Source organism: Artemia sp. Qi Xiang Cuo, chromosome 7 (assembly GCF_049724085.1).
Source record: "Artemia sp. Qi Xiang Cuo chromosome 7, ASM4972408v1, whole genome shotgun sequence".
NCBI classification, from domain to species: Eukaryota; Metazoa; Arthropoda; class Branchiopoda; order Anostraca; family Artemiidae; genus Artemia; species Artemia sp. Qi Xiang Cuo.
Window position 1 is genome coordinate 45,089,720 of NC_142800.1, and position 23,386 is coordinate 45,113,105.

At 36.4% G+C, this 23,386-nt stretch overlaps 1 protein-coding gene across 2 annotated transcripts in view; it reads right to left on the reverse strand.

Annotated features, from left to right (window-relative positions):
- The window catches only part of LOC148950332 (regulator of G protein signaling 7-like), a 245,472-nt gene that overhangs the window by 15,960 nt on the left and 206,126 nt on the right, over positions 1-23,386 (reverse strand). Inside the window, exon 13 of one of the 2 annotated variants that reach the window (XM_089092303.1) lies at positions 10,648-10,717. The exons of the other annotated variant lie outside the window; for it this stretch is intronic. Coding sequence (XP_088948429.1) covers positions 10,670-10,717 — 48 coding nt within the window. The 3' untranslated portion in view covers positions 10,648-10,669. The remainder of the gene's footprint in view (positions 1-10,647; positions 10,718-23,386) is intronic. 2 annotated transcript variants of the gene reach the window in all.

A 23,386-nucleotide genomic window follows, 5' to 3' on the forward strand; every position in this document is an offset into this window, starting at 1 on the left:
AGTCAAGGTCATTTGTAATGAATTAGTTCTTTGGCGCTGTTGTAAAAAAAAAGACAAATTTTTTTTTTTAGAAAAATCGGACTTCAAGGTGCAGTAAAAATACATTTGTTTCTATAATGTTTTGTCTTAATAGAGATTTCCATGATCTTTTCTTCTTGTCCACAAATTTTCAAGCGGGTAAGTGAAATAGAAATTGAATTTTTCACGGTAAAAATTGATAAAGCCAAAATTTTATTCTCAATTTCTCTCCTCGTCAAGCTTCTCCTGTTCCCGTCCGCTTGCCCTGAAAGTTTCTTACAGATAGAAGGGGAACAATTTTTGATCTATTTCGGGGAGTCAAAAATTAATGCGGAACAGTTTTTTCATTTGTTTTCGTCTTCTTGGGTTCTTTTTGCCAAGAGTATGCCTAGTAAAGCGCTAGCCGATCGGAGACAAAAGAAATTGGACCTATACTGGGTGTCAGGAATCAGTACAACCGGTTCATCGCTCGTTTTTTCCGTCATTAAGGTCCCCAGGTCCCTGTCTACATGCCCTGTCAGTTAAAAAAAATGAAAAAAAAAATAAATCAGAAAACAACATTTGTTTGGTGTCACATATCAATTTAACCAAAGTTTGAAATGTTTTAATTTTATTAAGGTCTACCCGACCCTCTCAAAGGAAATAAAATTATGTCTCAAGTACTTAAGGTTCTTTTATCAGTTGAGAGGTAAAACTTCCAGTCAGGAGTAAATTCAGCTTTACATCGTTAGTAAATTTGAATCATCCCAGCTTGAACTAACGTTATTTTTACACCGATGGTGAATTTTATAGCTTTCATCTAAGAGGAGCTAATCGAGAGCACATTGCAAGAACATCACGAATAATCTAGAGCATATTGCAAGAACATCACGAATAATCTAGAGCACCCTCGCATACATTTTTTTCTCGTGAAATAGTACCTTGTTGGCCTATGGCATTTCAGATACGAGTTTCGAGCAATAGATGGAAAAGTTTTTAGACCCACTTTCAGGAGGCCAGTGCCCCTCCAGCCATTCTAGATCTTTCTCGGTATACTAGGAGCCCTTTTGCCCAGGAGCTTATGGGTGCTGTAAAGACGAAAAAGAATTTGTCCTTTTTTCGAGGAAATAATGTTTTTATTTCTGTTTTTTTTCCTTGTGCATTAGGCTCCTTTTTGCCTAAAACCTCAAGTATTTAAATTTTGAACAAATAAAAGAGTTTTTGTATCTTTTCGGGTCCTATGTTTAGGGTGACCATCTTTCCAAATGAAACTGCTTATTTTAGGTTCCTTCCCTCCCGGGGACTTACAGTTACAATTTATACCATATTTTAGAACCGTCTAGTTTCAGACTCTCTCAACCAAACAATCGATCTCCATAACCTAGGTACCGACTCTGGAAAGTTTCAAATCGATTTAAAGAATGGCCCTTTTTGGATGAAATTCTCAAAGAAACCAAATTTCATCTCAATTTTTTATTGTAAACTGGTATTCTCATAGTTCAGAGACTTAAGTGACTAAGTAGTAAACGGGGCCGGCGTTTCCACCGGAAATTCATAGAAAATTCCTTCCCATGGGAAATTCCCTCTTGGAAGTCCCCCCGCCACTCCGCGGAAAATTATCCCTGGAAAATCCCCCCAGATATTCAAGCGGGGTCGGTGTTTCTCTGGGAGTTACCCTCGCGGAAAATCCCCCCTCCCCCGAGCAATATTTCCCCACGTACGAAATTGCGAAGCCGCAGTAAAACCACAAAATAGATACCTCAAAATCTCGACCAGATATCCCATGGGGTAACAAAAGGACCAGATATCAAAAAAAGTTCTAGGACTGGGCCTGGTTGGTATCTAATCACTTTCAACTTTTAAAGAAAGGACTAGAACATAATAACGGCGTAGACCAGAAATATACGCGGTAATCAAAAGGGATTGTATATCAGTTTCTACCCTTTCCTTTGATGTAATATAAGAAAAGGAAACGATCAAAACTGGGGTTTTTAAGGCGAAACGGAAAAACTGAATAAGCAAACAAAGCGAATATTTTGAGAGGACAACCGCCTCTCTTCTTCAGCACGAAGCAAAATAATATATTCAAAGAAAGAGTCGCTTTGTTTGTTTATTCAGTATTCTCGTTTGGCATTAAAAACCCCATTTTTGATCGTTTCCTTTTCTTACATTATGGCAGGCCAATGTGGTTAACGAAATTATCTTTGAAGTAATTCTGTATTTATCTGAAGTCTCACTGAGAAGTCGGATTTTTCGGCATTAAAATACATTCTTTGAGGTATCTGCCCCTCTCCCCAATTACAGAACGATCAGAGAACACTACTGTAGAAGTTTCAAGCTCTTATCTTCAAAAACTTGGAATTTGGTATTATTTGGCAAACAAAAATCACGGATGTCTGTTGCTTGTTTTTTTTTTTTTCTTCTAGGAATTATCGTGTCGAGCCAAGAGACCTAGTAGACCAGAAAACTATCAGAAAACCCTAAGGTTTCAAGCTCTTATCTACAAAAAAAAAAAAAAAAAAAATTATTTTTTTTTGCCAAAGAAAGATCACAGATGCGTCTTATATGTTGTTGCTTTTGTTTTATTTCCCCCAGGAGTTATTGTTTCGAATCAAGTATCCTAGAAGACCAGGAGATGGCTCATTTCAGCAACAATTAAAAGTTTTTGTGTATTTTTAAGTGACCAAACAGATTGGAGGACAACTATCCCCCTTCCCATGCCCATTTTCCCTTTAAAGGCATCCAATTGAAATTTTTAGACAACTATTTGGTTCAGCATAATTGAAAGGTCTGGTCTATAAATATGTCTTAGGATGACATGACCACCCACAGCCCTTAGGGAAACGGCTGCAAGCTATACAATTCCTCCATTGTTTACATATAGTTTTTGTTATTGGGACACGTAGGAACATTTTTTACGGGAGAGTCTTCTGTGGGGGGGGGGTATTTCCACGGGGAGAATTTTTGTGAGGAAGACATTTTCTTGGGAGAACTTTCCTGAGTTCATATACGGAAACCTTTTTTGTCTTTCTATTTCCTTGGATGCACAATTTTACACACTGAGAAAATATTTCGGGGAATTGTTCAGGAGAAATTTTCAGCGGGAAAGGAATTGTCTGGGAGGATTTTTCCGTGGAAAAATGTGGACAATGTCTACAAGGGTGCTGCAGGGTGATACCTCCCTTCTTATTGCCCAAACATGTTTCCGACGTTTATTTTTATGCTTTATTAAAAAACAGTGATTGGAAATATTCGTCTTGTTTCTTCCAGCATTTTCGTTGCATGTAAAAACCCCATTCTCGATTCTCTTTTTTTTTTTTTCTATTCTTTGTTTACTTAAACTATTGCTTGCTTGTTTGGAACAAGGGATTCAATTCATTCTGAATTTGCTTGGTTCTGACTTATAGTTTAACTCAAGGATATTCATTTTATCTGTTATCGGTTTTTTTCCACGCTGTTACCTTTTTTCAATTTTCCCAATCTGGGTTTTCATTTCCACTTTCCGCGTTATCCATTTTTGTCTTTATTTTTTTCCGATTTGTTTCGTTCTTGTTTTTGCTCAGAACGTGTGAACATATGTCCTTGAATTTGTTTTTCCTTTAGTGCTGAATAAGGGAAGTGGTTGTCCTCCCGAAATATTTATCTTGTTTATCCCAGTATTTTCATTGGCTTTATAAAACCCCTTCTTGATTTTTCTTTCTTTGTTTTTTTTATTCTTTGTTTACGTAAATTATTGCTTGCTTAACAGAAATAAGGAGTTCTATGAATTCAAAATCTGCTTGGTTCTGACTTAGAGTTTGACCCCCTGTTATTCATTTTATCGATTTTTGGTTTTGTCTACACTGTTAGAATTTTTTATTCTTTCAATTTAGATTTTATTTCCTTTTACTTTCCGCGTTGTCTGTTTGTGTCTTTTATTTATTTATCTAGTTTCTTTCGTTCGCAATTTTGCTCTGAGAATGTGACAATTTATTTAATTCCACATATATGTTTTTTAAATTTTGTTACTGAAAAAGGCATATTAAATTTCATTAAAAAGGCATACATTTTGTTTTTTTGCCCCCCTTAAGACACCTGATTGACATTTCGAGGTACTCATTTTGTAATTACTCTGTGGCTTATCAATTTTAAATGTGGGGTGATTTTCCACCGTATGGGAAATTATTTTAAGGTTAAATTTCTGGGGGAAAGGGGTATTTTTTGGGGAGAAATTTTCGGGAAGGAGCACCTAGCACTGTTTCAAGCAAATGGGAAAAAATAGTTCTATTTGGGGGTTTATATTTAGGGGCCTATGCCCCCAAACCGGAGTTTTTTATTACCTGTCCATGGATTCGCCGTTTTATGTTTCAATCTATTCAGAAAAAAACATTTTTGGCCCTTTTTTAACCTTTTTCCTAGCATTATTTTTGGAGAAACTAAAATTTTTCTCGATTTTTCCTTTTGCACATGGTTCTCCTTAACCCAAAAACCTAATGATATAAATTTTGAGCGAGCCGAAAAAGAGTTTTTGGCCTAAACCTATGCCCTCATGGTTTTTAGGCATAAGTTTACCGAACAATACTTTTTTTGCACATTAAGATGTTTTAGCTGAAGTAATTAAAGCCTTAAGTGAGAAACTAATAAGACACAACACGTTTTTGGTTCATTCCCGGCCCTTTAACACCCTCCCCCTCTTACAAAAAAGTGTCTGATCGTCTTCGTTTATATAGCGATCTCTGAAAGTTTCAAGCCGCTGTGTTTATATGTCTTTTGCGCTTTTGCAAGTCTTTTGAGCTGGTTGAACAATTATAATACATTGGAGATGAACGTAAAATTTTTTTTGTCGATTTAATCATTAATTTCGTATGTATGTTGGTCTTAGAATGCTCTAGTTTTTTGAGGTGTAAAAAATAATTTTCGATTTTCAACATTTTCCTTCCTATAAGTGGTAAAATTTGCTACACAGACTAGAATTTTGGACAAACTGTGACTAATTGTTACAGTAAGTCACATTGCTCCGTCACAAACTAATTGCTAGTGAAAGAAATAAAGATCAAATAGTTCACGACAAAACAATGTTGGTACGGAGCGACTCGGGCTAATAATAACCAAAACTCTAAAAAAGGAATTCTTATGACATTTTATGCCCTTTTATGACACCAAACTATGATTTTGCCCAAAAGAGAACCAAATTGCTATTGATTAAAATTTCTGACGCCACCTCCTGTCTTATCAGCCCCCCTGTCTTAAAATACTTTCGTATCAGCTGCTTCCTCCTATACCCCTGCTTTTTAGACTAAAGTTTGATATTTTGTCCCAATTTACCAATTATCTAAGTTTTTTCAAGCCGCTATTTAACTTTAGCGTAAAGAGCGACGTCTGCAGGAGGTTGCAGCCCTCCTAATATACTGAATAATTTTAAGTAAATAATTACACAATAATGTTTGTTCGTTTAAGTATTAATGTTGCCCCTAACTTTAATTTGAGAAAAATTGCTTTTTTCATTTAGTTAGTATATAAAACAATTGAAAATATTGCTTGGTTATTACTGTGCGTTTTTTCACATTTTCTTATTTGATAATGCAATTTCGTTGGCCAACAGGGAGAAAGTAATCTTGCGAACTCTTACCGAGGAGCCATGCTTCACTGCTGCTGCTTGTTTCAAAGCTGCAGCATAATGGTGCAGCTTTGATACCATATAATGGTGCCATTATATTTGATCTGTATATAAATCACTATAATTGAGCATAAATAAAATTGTGTAAATCTTAACTGAATCTACATTATACACTTGGTTTTTGATCGAATTTTCAGCTGGCCAGTGAAAGTATATCTGGCATTTCTATTAGCTCACAGTTTTAAATGTAAGATGTCGACAAAAAAACTCATAGTAAAGGGATACTTACAACACAGTCACTTTCGATGAAATTTGGGTCTCCTTCAATTACCCAAAATTATGCTTTGTTTTTGTGTCAAATGCAACTATGATGCATTCACAATATTTATATACGTATTTTAAGTTAATTTCTCTGTGAATGCTTTGACATAAAAACATGCAATTTTTTGCCTAGTTTAAATTAACACAAGAACTATATTAAGAATAAGCACACTATAACAAAGTCTCTGAAAAAACTATATGGGCATAAATAGTGGCTCACTTACAAAACATTGCAAATAAAAATATAAAACAAAATACTCTTTAGAAATTATAGACTTTTCACTGGCTTAGTAAAATATTACTGGAATACAATTTGGCATGATTTCCACACTCGCGATTGGTAAGCCAGATAGTAGTTCATCTGATCGTAAATCAACATATTAGTTCTGAAAATTATGGTTTTATCATTCTATCCATGATTTTGTTACACTTCAGCTTCTAGTATTCCACTAGTTTTTTTTTCAAGCCTTTTTCGACGGACATTTTTTTTACTCCATTGCTATGTTTTACAATGAGGTTAATAAATTTTGGTTGTGATTTATGCTAGAAAATTGTGGTAGTTTTTAGTATGACGTCCTTTTTGGTACAATTCTTTTTTAGGGCATTTCATGGTAATCGGTATTAAAACCCAAATTTTGCGGTTACTACACTCTATAAGAAGGAATATGCATAATTTTGGACTTATATAATTAGGTAAGTTTACAAAATATTTAAAACTTTATCTATTTGCAAAAACAAATGCTCAATTCTGAAAATTTCATTGTTGGGCCCCTTGCCCTAATTATCAGATGCAAGTCCTTTTGATAACTTAATATTATTTCCTCTCTAAATTTATCATTTCACCCCTGGTCCTAATTATTAAAAAAAATATTTTTTGTCATTATTTATAGCTATCTTTAAATTTTTTCCTTTTTGGCTGAGAATACTAAACGTATCTGAGAAAAATTTGCTAAGCAGGTTGCGTCTGAAAAAGTCCAGTCTGGAGATCACTGATCGGGCTGGCTAGACAGATAATTTTAGCCGTTGGGGACGGAGGGGGGAGGGATCATAGGGAAAAATAGTCGTTTATTCGGCTGGCAGAATATATCCCGTACACCTACCGGCATCCCTATTTGGTCAGAATTCCATGGGCGATCCTATTGTGTAAATATTCTTAGAAGAGGTATAATTTTATTATCAGTTCTTATTTTTTAATAAGAGAAAAACGAATGGTAAATTTCTTACCACTTTTTTTACTGCCTATATTTTATCTTCTCGCCTAAGTTATGGGTTTTTGAGGTTTGTCACGATCTTTCTTATGGAGGGGTACTCTCCTATGTTGTTGAGATATCTTCTATAAGAGTAAATATCTGAATGCGTGGCTCTAAAGATTGAGTCAGTGTTTGAGTGCGGATAAAGTTATCGGTTCGATTATATCGGAGAGTTTCCCCCCTAGTACCGACCACGGTGGTCTGAACAAGCATATGAATTCCAACGAGAGGTTCTCTCCTTCCATGGCCAATTCGGTGGGTTATTAGGACTTGACCATACAAGCTCTAATTTTTAAGCGGAATTTTTTCACTTGAAGGAAGAGAGTGTAGCTCTCAGTGACTCTGTACGCCAACGATATTGCTACACAATACAGATGGCAACCTTACATTTATATTTTTGGATCTTGAGGTTGGATAGGAGGCTGCATAATTATGAAGACGTAACACCTATTTCTTTTCAATTAAACTATTGAACTTGTGCTCCTTGCATAACGGTTGTAGCAGATAATAACCCTAGTGATACCCTGAGGCATTACCATTTCACCTAAATTACTTATTAATTTTCCTGAGCACTGAAATCAGTAATCAGCACTCCTATATTTATAGACTTAGCTCTAAATATCGTGGATACTGAAATTAGAAAGCTCCTCTCCCAGTTATGGATCCAAAACAGGATCGGTACGGTCACCGAAGAACAGATTTTAATTTTACTATATTTGTGTTAGCTGAGAAATTACAGTAAATATAATAAAAAGGTAAAGCAATACCTCTAAAAGAATTGTACACTGTAAAAGAGGTTAAATATGAAAAAGAAGGAAAAAGAATTGTACCACAACTAGACGCGAGACAAAGAAATTAATTTCCTGGTTAAACTTAGGAAATTCAATCCTAATTTGAAAATATAAAAAAGGAAACAGAACGAAGAAAATAAAGAAGACCTGTACAGGGCCGGATCGACTAGGTACGGGGTCCAATTGGAACTTTTTGCGGGGCCCCTCTATATATTAACGCTGTCCAAATACTTTACCCTGTCCAAATACTTTACCCCAAACCCTTAATGTGTAAATTTATAGCCCAAACTATATAAGTCCAATGGATTCTGTCACCCGTCACTTGTTTTTCACTGAGCGTCATCTAATTGTCTCTTAATGCAGACAGAGAAAACCGGGTTTTCTCGAGTGTGTATCATTATGTACACAAGTACCTTTTTTTCTTCTGCACTTTCATTTTTGACTTGTTCTGATTCTCCCTGTCCTTTAACAACACAGTTCTTTGTTCTTCACTGTCATTTTTGACACTCTTGATACTTCCTTTAGCATGTCTGCTAACCCTACAATTTTTTGTTCTTCACTTTCATTTTTGATATGTTCTGATTCCTACTGTTGCTTGTAATTCTTGCTGATTATCTTCTAACTGCATATTTCTTTGTTCTCTCAGGTATATATTTTCTAACCACATATTTCTCTGTTCCTAGTTTTCATTTTGATTCGTTCTGATTCTGATTGTCGCATGTCTTGTAACCGCATATTTTTTTCTTCACTTTCGTTTATGAATTATTGTGACTCTCGCTGCCGCTTATCTTTTAACTGCATATTTCTATATTCTTCAATTTCGTTTTTGACTTGTTCTAATTTCTGATGTCGCTAATATTTTAACTACATATATCTCTTTTATCTTTATTTTAGTTTATCATTACTTGATAATGAGGCTATTCTTTTTCAGTACCTTTTGCCTTAGTTACTTGGATTGGTCTTGTCACTTTTAATAGTCTAGGTCAGTGACTCCCAAACTGTGGTATGCGGATCCCTTGGGGGGTACGGAACAATTTTTAGGGGGTATGCGGCCCGCCAATCAAAAACAAAAACCCTTTAACTCTAGAACTGGTGATTTATTTATATTTTTGCTATAGTTTACTTAGTACCGGTAACTGAGATGAAGTATCTAAAATGTTTGGTGGGTAAAAAGGGGTACAGTGTCTAAATAAATTGGAAAACCTCTTGTCTAGATTGTTTATTATCACCCGTCGTACATTTTCGTTTCTCAGTCGGTCTCTTAATCTTGTCTCATTTGATGGTTCATTTTGTCTCAACCAGTTCATTTTGATCTTGTCTCATCCGATTTGTTCATTTTAAGCTTACGCTTTTGTCCTCTTTTGTTCTTTTTTTTGCACTCATTTTGTTCTAAGGTTTAGTTTACGTTCGTGTCCCCTAGATATTATAAAACTGTTGAAAATGCCTTTTGAATTTTACACCTTCGAATATAGGCACATGAATTTACGTATTTCTATTTTTTGTTCTGCAAATGCTTCTAAAACGATTTTAAAGTCTTTTTTTTTTGTCTTCACTTTCAGTCAACATGATTGCTAAACTATTTAGTCTATCTTGATTTATTATTGATATCACATAGTTTTTTTATTGGTTAGCCTGGAAAATGATCTCTCTCTCCAGAGTAGCGCTTACTGGAATTTTCAAAATTTCGAAAATAAATTGTTCATTTTGATGGTGGCGTGGGGCCCTTTCAAACGCAGGGCCCAATTGGGCCCAATCGTTCCAATCGCCCTTTTTCCGTCCCTGGATATATATTATAGCTGCACGTTCTTGTAATTATTTGAAAATTAAAGTTGGGAGGACCAATCTCCTTTGATTTGAACTGTCAAAAAAGCTTTAAGCCCGATTTTTCGTAGCCCATGGACAGATCCAGCATTTTTTTAAAGATACAGGAAGCCAAATAGAGTTCTGAAAAACTGTTTTTCATGAATGTTTAGGGCTCGAGGGGATTTAAAAGGAGGATACTAATACTATTACACTTCCTTCGTGAATAACTCTTTTATTTTATAAGGGTAGAAATTTTCAGCTGTTTTCCTGACAGTATAAATAATCTAATATGCTGTGGCTGGTATTAATAGGTGCAACAACATCTTGTTCGAATCAATAATGGTCTTCCATACCATTTTTGGACCACAAATTGTTCTGCAAGTAGGCTTGATGGAATAAGAATTGTTATACTATTGCACTTCATTCATCAATAACGCTTTTATTTTACAAGAGTAGAAATTTCTAGCTGTTCTCCTGACAGTATAAATAATCTAATAGGCTGTGGCTGGTATTAATAGGTGCAACAACCTCTTGTTCGAATCAATAATGGTCTTCCATACCATTTGTGGAACACAAATTGTTCTGCAAGTAGGCTTGATGGAATAAGAATTGTTATACTATTGAAGCTTCTGGCATAATAAACCACTTTTCATCAAGGGACACGATATTTTAGAAGGTGAGTATTTTTTTTTGTCAGATGAACTAATACACATAAATAATTTAGTTTATTTTTTCTTGGAAGGGATGTAATGAATCTATTGTGAATAACACAACCTGATCGTTTTGTAACTGGACCACAAAGCTTAGAAAATGAAAATAGAAAAAGCAGGGGACGGACAAACCAGTGCAATTTTACAGAATAGAGAGTGAATAGAGGTTGAATTGTCACCTTTGAACGTGTCATGCTGGGTTTATTTGTTGGAAAAGGGTACGATGGCCAGGATGCCTTTAACTGAAGTCTAGAGAAAGAAAATAAAATTAGTTAAAGTGTGTATCACTGTAAGCAGAATCCTAGACTTAATTTATAGTAGCTATTATGCTTAAGTCGACTTAAGCACAGCGGCTTTCACATTTTTACAGCTTAACATTCTTAGACTTAACTTCTTCAGACTTTAGACATAGCTTTTACAATTTCCTCATTTTACTCTTATAGTTTTCGAATAGTTCCTTCGTTCTCTGCTGCTTTGATGAACTTTCAGATATATAATTAGTAATACGTTTTCTTTGGAGGGAAAAAGAAAATTCAATTGCAGAACTAACATGTGACGAAGTTCAACGGTAATATAATTTAGTTTGTTGCATTGTCTCTCTGACTTTTAATTTTATTAAAAATTGTTTTATCTGGTGTATTACTGAGAGATTAATTAAATAAAAACTTTTTTAGTGTTGGCACAGCGTAAGCTTTACTTTGACACATAAATTGGGTAACTGGGAGGTCAGCTTGCCTCTTTGCTTTTAAATGCTGTATATCAATCCCCCCCCCTCGCTCTCATCGTGCTGAACAGATGTTCAGAAAATTCTGAGAGGGTTCGTTCAACCACAAATTAAAAGATGTGGCGCTCTTTCTAAAGGCAAATACCAATCAAATTTTACACTGCTACCACTTCAGTGACCTTTTTACTCTGAGTGTCCCAAATCCCGTTTAGACCCTGCATCAAGATTTCCAGATACCCAATATAATTAGAACGGTCATAAGACAAAAAAGTGATTCAAGGTGTAATACAATAAATACAGCACCAGTGATAAGTAGCTCAAATTATGAAAATAAACAGGCTTTATACATGCATCATAGTCAACGTAATAGCGTGGATAAGTAAAGGGTGGCATTTAACCACTAACATTGTCATTTCGTTCTTAGTTTTTGGCTTCTTAATATAGAACGGATAATCATAGAAAGTTAGAGGAGAGCTTATTTGATTACAAATGACAAGTTCTAGTAGGCTACTCTTTCCAATGTCTGAAACCAATTGAAGTGTTACTAACCACCTTCTTGATGCCTCATTTTCCCAAGATACACCCCTTCCCTACAGCAGAGCCACATGACATTTGATCAGAATTTCGAGAAATCTTTTGTAATAAAATGATCTAAAGGTCCTAAAACTGTATTTCTGAGGATTTAATTGCACTACCGATTTCCCCCAATCATAAAGTAGCTAAGTGGGCTCTACGTATTATTCGTTCAATTTTTTTTTATGTTTTTCACCAAACCGTTTCGTATGGAATGGGTTATCGCACAGACTTCTGATGAGGCTCTTTACATTGGAAATTAAAAGTTTTAGTGCCCTTCTTAAGACTCCAAAAGTGTTTGGAAGGGAACCAGCCCCCACACGCCCCTTATTCACCAACACATCAGATAAAATGTTTGAGATAGCCATATTGTTCAGCAGATTTGAAAGGTCAACTAACTATGCCTTTGGGGATAAAAAAAACCCACAGCCCTTGGGGCGAGGCCTGTAAGTTTTGCAATCCACCAGTTGTCTACATAGAGTATTTGTTATATTTGGAAAGAAGGGCATGTTTGACGCTTTGTGTCCAAAAAGTTAGGGTATTAAGGTGAAGCTTTCAGGGAATGTTGAGGGGAATGTAGAACTAAGTAAAAATCCACTTTGTGCATGCATGTCGTAAAAGGGCGTATGTCAGGATCGGCTGAGGGTATTTAAATTGGAACTTTAAGGGTTTTTACCACTACTACTACTACTACTACTACTACTGTTATTCCTGCTACTACGATTAGAACTACTACTGAGGCTAATGGCATTAAGATAAAACATTCAGGTAATATTAGAGGGATTCTACTACTTAAACTACTTCTGCCTCTATTGCTGCTTCTGTATTACTAACATTTGCACTTTACTGAAAACACAATAAATTTAGAATGTTTTTTCTTTTATAACTTTAATAAATTCTAAAATCAAATTCTCCAACAGACTTTTTTCAGAACAATTTAAAAGTTAAAATCTTTAGTACCAGGTATAAGACTAACCAGATATGCAAGAAAATTTTTAGCGTGGGAACTTTTTGATTTACTTGAAACTTTCAATGCTTGCCTGGATTAATACAACCACAAATTATTGTTCGGAGGTGTGAGGAAGCAAAAGGGGACAGAAATAGTCTGAAGTTAGCATTTTTCTCTAATCAGCCCAGAAGCTGCGGCCGGGCCAATATAAATCGAAAGACACTATGTATATTCAGGTTAACAAAAGAGGGTACCTGCAATATCGCAAGACAGGCTTTGTGCATCAAGTTTAAACCTTGAATAGCCGTTGGAAGACCAGTTGGACTTCAAATTTTAACTTGAGGGAGGGGCAAAGGTAAATTTCAAGATAATACGCTTATCCACACCATTAAAATAGCATATTTGTTAATTTCTTAGTAACAGCTTGGGAAATAGCAGGTTGGAGTGTTAGAGCTTTGAAGTAATCTGGGAGGGGTAGGGGGCCAGGTGACTTTAAATTTTCTGTAATATTTGGACACGATTTTTCATGTGCCGATTTAGTATAAACGTATATATGCACCCCCTCTAGATTTTGAAAAGTAAAAGGTTTGGTATTTTCATTGATCTTTTTTATTTTACTAATACTACTACTATTAACAACTCACCGCAGCATCAGGCCACCTAAGGCCAACACAGCTACGCACGCTCCTCCTCCATCCCAATCTATTCAAAGCCTCCCTTCTTACACCCTCCCAGAAAGTTCCCATTTCCTTTAAATATTTCTTTATGACATCCTTCCACCCCAGACGAGGACGACCTGCTTTCTGTTTAGCCCTTAGACGGTTGGCCCAAAAGGACAATCTTCGGCAATCCGTCATTCTTCATCTACAAGACCTACCCTAGCCGTCTCAACCTTTCTTTCATCATAATCCAAGAAAGTAATATTGCACCATGCTTTTCTTACAGCCTATTGTCTGAAATATGGTCAGTCAGCCGGATACCCAGAACAATCCGTAAGCAATTTCTCTGGAAAACATCTAGCAAATCTTCATCTGGGTTTTGGAGCGCCCATGCTTCAGAGCCATATTTGACCATTGTCATCACTGTTGCTTCTAATATTCTTATATTAGGGGACAAATATTCTGTATGGGGGACAAACTCCCCCATACAGTGAAGGCTCTCCCAGCTCATCATGGGTTTGTACGCCTCCTTCATTGATTTAGTGTCTTTACTGTGTATTTAGTCGATTTGTATGTATTTTTTCTTTTCTTTTTTTATACTCCGCTTTTGTTACCTTAGCGGGTTAAAAATAAATTATTATTATTATTATATTGGTTTGCAAACTTATCTTCCTGTTCTTCCAAACTCTTTTTAACTGTGAAAAACACCCTTAGCGTTGGCTATTCTGCACACCCTTAGGGTTGGCTATTCTATCTTTAACTTCCTTTTATCTTCACTGCTCCCATCATCTTTACTAATAATACTACCAAGGTAAGTGGAGCTGCCCACCAGATCAATCTTTTCGTTACCCAACGTCACCTTTTCGTCTTCAGTTATTCCTAGCCTTAGTGACTTAATCTTCTTAATATTAATTTTCAAACCTATTCTAGCACCCTGAATCCGCAAAAGCTCTAAAAGTTCATTCAAGTTTGCTCACACTTTCATCTAGGAGGCTTAAATCATCAGCATAATCTAAGTCCAGGAGACTTTTTCCTACCCATTTGATTCCGTGGTCTCCCATTGCCTTTGCTGCGCTCCTTAAGACAAAGTAAATCAAAATAATTCATATAAAGGGGGATAGAACACAACTCTGCTTAACTCCTTATTCACCTCATTTCCTACCTGAACCGCAGCAGTGTTATTCTCGTACATAGCACTAATCACTTCAATGCATTTGTCTGGTATCAAACAGTTCGTGGTAACGAACTGTAAGTAAGGAGCGACCCGGCTCAATGGGAACCGAAACTCTAAAAAACGAATTTTGATACCAATAGATACATCAAAAGAATCAAATTTTAATTCTGATTTCAAATATATAAGTTACATCAAGTTTAAATCTTATCTATCAAAAGTTACGCGCCTTAGAAAATTTGGCTGATTTTCGAAAAAAGAGGGATAGACCCCCTAAAAGTTATACAACCTTAATGAAAATCACACCATCATATTCAGCGTATCAGAGAACCCTACTGTAGAAACTTCAAGCTCCTATCTACAGAAATGTGGAATTTTTCATTTTGGGCCAGAAGAAAAATCACATATGCGTATTTATTGGTTTTTTTTTCCCAGGGGTGATCGTATCGACCCAGTGGTCCTATAATATCATGGGAGGGCTCATTGGAACTGAAATTAAAAGTTCTAGTGCTCTTTTTAAGTGACAAAAAAAAATGGAGGGCAACTAGGCCCCCTCCCACGCTCATTTTTTTCCCAAAGTCACCCGATCAAAATTTTGAGATAGCCATTTTGTTCAGCATGGTCGAAAATATTATAAACATGTCTTTTAGGATGACTTAATCCCTCGAAGCCCCCAGGGGGAGGGCTGAAAGATATGAACTACACCCACTGTTAACATATAGTATTGGTTATTGGGAAGTACACAACCATGGTCAGGGGAAATTTTTTCTGGGATAGGAGGAGGGGGTGCCTTTTTTAACTGAATAAAAAAAATAGAGGGTAACTAGGCCCCGTCTCGTGCTTATTTTTTCCCAAAGTCACCCGATAAAAACTTTGAGATAACCTTTTTGTTCAACATGGTCGGAAATACGATAAATATGACTTTTAGGATGACTTAATTCCCCGAAGTCCTCTGGGGGAGGGCTAAAAGTTATGAGCTTTACCCAATGTTAATATAAAATATTGGTTATTGGGAAGTATACAGAAGCAACATTAGAACTTAAAACGAACAGAAATTATAACGTATGTGAGGTTCTCCCCCAAGTCAATACCTCGCTCTTTACGCTACAGTTTTTTTTAGTGCTTTCAAAAGAGCTATCTATTCTAATTAAAAGGCGTTTGTGATTCAGGGGTTTGTTAATCAATTTTTTTTTTAACTTTTAACGTGAAGAGCGATGTATTGACTAAGGGTAGAACCCCCTCATATACGTAATAACATATACGTAATAAAAAAAAAACAATAAAAAAAAACAAGCGATACGGCTCAATAGTAATCGAAACTTTTAAAAACGGAATTTGATGTCAATAAATGTATCAAAAGAATGTGTTTATAATGCTAATTCAAAATATATAAATTTTATTAAGTTTAGTATTACTAATCAAAGGCTACGAGCCTGAGAAAATTTACCCGATTTTTTAAAGAGGGGGGAAACATCCCCTACAAGTGAAAGAATTTTAATGAAAATCACACCGCCAGATTCAGCGTATCAGAAAATCCTATTACATAGGTTTCAAGCTCATATCTGCAAAAATCTGAAATTTTGTATTTTTTGCCAAAAGAAAAATATACGAATATAGAAGTTATATACGTAAGTTAATTTGTAAATTACGTCATAAACAAATTTAGAGACATCCATTTAGTAAAAGAAAAGTAAAATTTTTATGCAAGTATTGTTTACTTATCCAATGACGGTGAGCCAAAATAAAAGCTGCATTAACTAAAAAACGATCAGAAATAAAATAAGAAAAACAACTTTTTTTAACTGAAAGTAAGGAGCGACATTAAAACTTAAAAACGAACAGAAATTATTCCGTATATGAAAGGAGCTGTCCCCTCCTCAACGCTTCGCTCTTTACGCTAAAGTTTGACTTTGTCTCATAACTTTATTTTTTTAAACAATAAAAAACTTTAGCGTAAAGAGCGAAGCGTTGAGGAGGGGACAGCCCCTTTCATATACGGAATAATTTCTGTTCGTTTTAAGTTTTAATGTCGCTCCTTACTTTCAGTTTAAAAAACTTGTTTTTTTTTATTTAATACCAAATAAGGATAACACTTTTGCTAAAGCTCTTCTATCAACAGAATCGAACGCTACCTCATAATCTATAAATCTGAGGACCAAAGGTGTTTGACAACTCAGACATTTCTCAATTACTAACCTAAGAGTGAAAATTCCGTTGACACACCTTCTACCCTTTCTAAAACCGCACTGTACTTCTCTTAAAACTTCGTCTGCAACATCTCTCAGTCTAAAAAGTATCATATTACTAAGTAATTTGCTACCTACAGAGACCAGAGTAATGCCTCGATAATTACCACACTCACTCTTATGACCTTTTTTGTATAAAGTGGCTTAATTAAGGTTTTCCTAAAGTCGTTAGGTACCTCCACTTTCTCAAAAATCATATTCATAATCTTCACTAACTTATTTCTAACCTCAGAGCCGCCATATTTAAGAAACTCATTTACCACAGTATCAGCACCTGGAGCCTTATTATCTTTTAATCCTTTTAGTATAGTCGCTAATTCTTCCTCACAAAACAAATCTTCCTTCACATCCAAATCCAAGGTATCGCAAACTTTTTCTTTTTCCTCTATATCTTTTCCTGCAACTCTATCTCGGGCAAATTCTCAAAATATTATGCCCATCTCTCTTTAATTCTTTCCTTATCACTAATTGTGATCCCGTTCCTATCTTTAACTGGGAAAGGTCTAGATTAGCAATTCTCTCTCTATTTATGAACATATCAGCAAAATTTTTTACTAATGTGCCGTCTAGCTGCATCTTCCAGAGCCTCGGCAATTTTATCCTTGGCCTCCACTTCACACGTCCTTAGTTCTCCACTTCCTTTACATTCCTTTTGTTTTCATGTGATCTATCACTCGGATAATTCTTGTACAAGTCCCTTCTTGTCTCTCTTAAGCATAAAGCTTTTTCACTAGTATTCTTAGTCCTATCTTCCACAATGTAAAATTTTAAACTCTGAAGTTTAGTATTCAACTGTTCCTGGTTCATTTCTCTCAAATTCTCATCCTGGGGTCTACCAACATCATCACTTCCCGGGAGGTAGTTACCGTTCCAAAATTTCAGCTTTAAATTAACCATAGACACTACTAGATGGCGATCTTTCCTTTTAACATCAATAACAGCACTCCTATATACCCTAGTATCTTGTATTGATCCTGCCAGTCTTCGGTATACTATAACATAATCAATAAGGTTTGCTGTCTTACCATCACGTGAATACCATGTTAACTTATGAGCCATTTTATGACCAAACACCGTATTGGTTAAAACTAGATTGTTATGCCTACAAAATTGCAAAAGTCTGTATCCATTACTGTTTTTTTTCCTACACCAAATTTACCTAGGCTAGGATACCATCTATCCCTATTTCTACCGACCGGGGCGTAAAATCTCCTAGTAAAAACATCAAATTTCTACCTGGGACCCTGTCTATTTTCTCCTGTGACTGTAAGTAAAATTCATCTTAGTCACTAGTATCTCCGTCAGTCGGTTCTACTGGGGCATATACTACTATAACTGATACCCTGAAGTTTTTAGGTATAAAATGAGCAATTAGTATTCTATTATTAATACCTTCCCAGCCTAAGCAAGACTTAGCAGCTTTCTTATTCATCATGAGCCCTACTCCATGTCTATGTACCCCGTCCTTCCTGCCCGAGTAAACAAATTCCATATCACCTAATCTCATGCTTCCTACCCTGGGATATGAGTTTCTGAAACTCTTAGTAAGTCCAGTTCGAATCGTCTGAATGTGTCAGTCAATATGTTGATGCGATGGCTATTTTTTGGCGTCGTAACATTCAAAGTTCCAATTTTCATGTTCTTTAAATCATTGAAATTATTTTGGCCTCAAAAAAAGCAATGATCTCGGATACCAGTGCAGGACAGGGATCACATATTTTCTCAAGTCTACACGGAAATGCTTAAGTGCTTTTTTCATTGAACAAATTAAAAAAAGCTGCTTGATTGTCCCTCTTTAGATGTTGAAAAATATTTTTCTTTGAAAAACATCAAATGCTATTATTAATGGGACTCATTAGTCAACATTACTATTGCTTCTAGTTGACAGCCAGCCTTATTGAATATGTTAATGTAAATCAAAGACTGAGAGGATTGATACAACATACTAAGTCTTATTGGAATGATGTTATCGATAGTAGAGGAGGGGGTCCGACTCCGAACGGGACTCCTTATATGGGCATAGAATACTGACGGGACTCCTAATAAGGGCATAGAGTCATTAGGGAGAACACGTGGTTAATGGGGTCAATGACCTAAATTTCCAAGTGTGTCAACAACAACAACATCGACCTTGACATTCGATGAGAGCGTGCACTTACAACAACAACAACATCGACCTTGGAACACCTGTGCTGTCGACCTCAATTCACCTATCGTGAATCAATAATTCCCCTTAGAAACAACCAATTATTTTCCCCTTTCTTGACAGATCAATCAATCAATGACATCATCTGTCAGACTTTAAAAATTTTCGCCCTAGAAACATTTCTCCAGGAATAGATCCAAATCATTAATGTCTTTGCCTCGGGAACAGTTCTACTGGTCGAACTCCAAAAGATATTAATAACCAAAGGCCATGGAAACAATTAGGCAAGAAACATCTTAGCGATGAATTGTTTTAGCGCGCGAAAAGGTTTCTTATTAATTTGAAATGCGTTAGCGCAGAGATGCCAATAGCAAAGGAACACGCTGAATTTACGTTTAGGGATTATTTGGGCGAAACCATTTTAGACAGGTTATGGAACTATTTCGGCGAAACAGATAGAGACATTTTAAAAGAAGATTTTTGAAGAGATTTTGGAAGAGGTTTGGAGTGTGGTCGTTATAATACACAAGTTTCATTTGAACAGTGTTGTGAGGTCCTCTAACCCAACCCCAAAGGGTTCCAATCCTCCTACCCCACACACACACACACACACACACACACACACACACACACACACACACACACACACACACACACACACACACACACACACACACACACACACACACACACACACACACACACACACACACACACACACACACACACACACACACACACACACACACACACACACACACACACACACACACACACACACACACACACACACACACACACACACACACACACACACACACACACACACACACACACACACACACACACACACACACACACACACACACACACACACACACACACACACACACACACACACACACACACACACACACACACACACACACACACACACACACACACACACACACACACACACACACACACACACACACACACACACACACACACACACACACACACACACACACACACACACACACACACACACACACACACACACACACACACACACACACACACACACACACACACACACACACACACACACACACACACACACACACACACACACACACACACACACACACACACACACACACACACACACACACACACACACACACACACACACACACACACACACACACACACACACACACACACACACACACACACACACACACACACACACACACACACACACACACACACACACACACACACACACACACACACACACACACACACACACACACACAAACATATATATATAGATACATATACACATACACACACACACAGATACAGACACAACCACACACACACACCAACAGAAAAACAGACAGAAACAGCCAGACACACACCGACACACACCCCCCACCAGCCAGCCTGACAATCCCACACACACACTCACACACTCTTAGGTGTGTGTTGTCTGAAACCTCTGATTTGGGATATGTAATTTGCTATTTCTGACTTTTCATAACCGGATTTCTTAGTCTTTCGTAGGTGTGTGGTGTCTGAAACCTATGATTTGGGATGTGTAGTTTGCTATTTTTGACTTTTCTGAGCTGGATTTCTTAGCCATTCGTAGGTGTGTGTTGACTGAAACCTATGATTTGGGATGGTTAATTTGCTATTTTTGACTTTTCTGAGCTAGATTTCTTAGCCTTTCATAGGTGTGTCCTTTCAGAAAATTATGATTTGGGAGGTATAGTTTGCTTTTTGGACTTTTCATAGCTAGGATTCTTAGTCACTCATAGGTGTTTGTTGTCTGAAACTTCGAGTTTGGGATGAGTAGTTGGCTATTTCAGACTTTTCTGAGCTAAGGTTTCTTAGTATTTCGTAGGTGAATGCTGTCTGAAACTTATGATTTGGGATATGTAAATTACTATTTCGGGCTTTTCTGAGTTGGATTTCTTAGTCTTTCATAGGTGTGTGATGTCTGAAACCTATGATTTGGGATGTGTAGTTTGCTATTTTCGACTTTTCTGAGCTAGGTTTCTTAGCCTTTCATAGGTATGTGTTGTCAGAAAATTATGATTTGGGATTTGTAGTTTGATATTTCAGTCTTTTATGATCTAATTTTTTCTAGTATTAAGTTGGTTTATTGTGTATTAAACAAATATTTTTTGATTTGTCTTTTTATATATTGGAATTTTCTGTTATAGTTTTCTTAGTCTTTCTTTGGTGTGTGTTGACTGAAACCTATGATTTGGGATCTGTACTTTGCTATTTTTGACTTTTCTGAGCTGGATTTATTAGCCTTTCCTAGGTGTGTGTTGACTGAAACCTATGATTGGGATGAGTGGTTTGCTATTTTTGTCTTTTCTGAGCTAGATTTCTTAGCCGTTCATAGGTGTGTGTTGTCTGAAACCTATGATTTGTGATGTGTAGTTTGCTATTTGTAATTTTCAGATCTATTATTATTAGTCAGTAATATGTGTTTGTTTTCTGAAACTTAGATTTTGGGATGAGTAGTTTCGCTATTTCAGGCTTTTCTGAGCTAAGGTTTCCTAGTATTTCCTAGGTGAATGTTGTCTGAAACCAATAGTTTGGGATGAGTAGTTTGCTATTTCAGGCTTTTCTGAGTGGGATTTCTTAGCCTTTCATAGGTGTTTGTTGTCTGAAACCTATAGTTTGGGGTGACTAGTTTGCTATTTTTGACTTTTCTGAGCTAGGTTTCTTAGCCGTTCTTAGGTGAGTGTTGTCTGAAACCAAGGATTTGGGATATGTAAATTACTATTTCGGGCTTTTCTAAGCTAGATTTCTTAGTCTTTCATAGGTATGTGTTGTCTGAAACCTATGATTTGGGAGGTGTGGGTTGCTATTTTTTGACTTTTCCGAGCTGGATTTCTTAGCCGTTCATAGGTGAGTGCTATCTGAAACTTGTGTTTTGAGATGGTTAATTTGCTATTTCCGGCTTTTATTAGCTAGATTTCTTAACCTTTCATAGGTGTGTGTTGTCTGAAACTCATGATTTGGGATGTGTAGTTTGCTATTTGAACTTTTCAGAGCTAGGATTCTTAGTCCATCATTGGTGTTTGTTGTCTGAAACCAATAGTTTGGGATGACTAGTTTGCTATTTCAGGCTTGTTCATTTTGAATTTCTGTCATGAAAAGCAAGAGTTGGAAAATTAGGGTCTTAGTCCACCGGCTCAGTATTAGGGTCCCAGTCCACCAGCCTGAACGGTGGAAATTCACTAGCTCAGAATTGGGGTCTTAGTCCACCAGCCTGAATGGTGGAAATCCACTAGCTCACTATTGGGGTCTCAGTCCACCAGCCTGAATGGTGGAAATTCACTAGCTCAGTATTAGGGTCTTAGTCCACCAGCCCTAATGGTGTAAATTCACTAGCTCAGAATTTGGGTCTTAGTCCACCAGCCTGAATGGTTGAAATTCACATTAGACGACACAAAAAATTACACACACACAAAAACTTACACACACGCACAAAAACTTACACACACACACAAAAACTTACACACACACACATGAAAACTTACAAACACACACCAAAACTTACACACACACGACGAAACTTGCACACACACACACACACAAAAACTTACACACACACACACACACACAAACTTACACATGCACACGAAAACTTACATGCACACAAAAACTTACATGCACACAAAAACTTACACACACACACAAACACGAAAACACACACACACACACACCAAAACTTACACACACACACACACACACACACAAAAACTTACACATGAAAAAAAAAAAAAACACACACACAAAATCACAAAAACTTACACACACACACACACACACACACAAACTTACACAAACACACACTAAAACTTACACACACACTCCAAAACTTACACACACAAAAACTTACACACACACACACACACACACACAAAAACTTACACAATCACGCAATAAATTAAATTAACACAAAAAAATACATGAAAAAAAAAAATAACACACACACACACACACAAAAATAAAACAAAAAAACACACTAAAACTCACACACACACACGCCAAAACTTACACACACACAAAAACTTACACACACACACACACACACACACAGACACAAAAACTTACACATGAACACAAAAAAACTCACACACACACACGCACAAAAACTTACACACACACACACATAAACAAAACTTACACACACAAACACATGAAAACTTACACACACACACAAAAACTTACACACACACAAAAACTAAAACATACACACGAAAACTTACACACACACACATGAAAACTTACACACAACCTTAAAAAATTAAACACAAAACAAAAAACACACAAACAAAAAAACCAACCAAAAAACACTCTAAAAAAAACACACACACACACACACACACAAAAACTTACACATGCACACGAAAACTTACATGCACACAAAAACTTA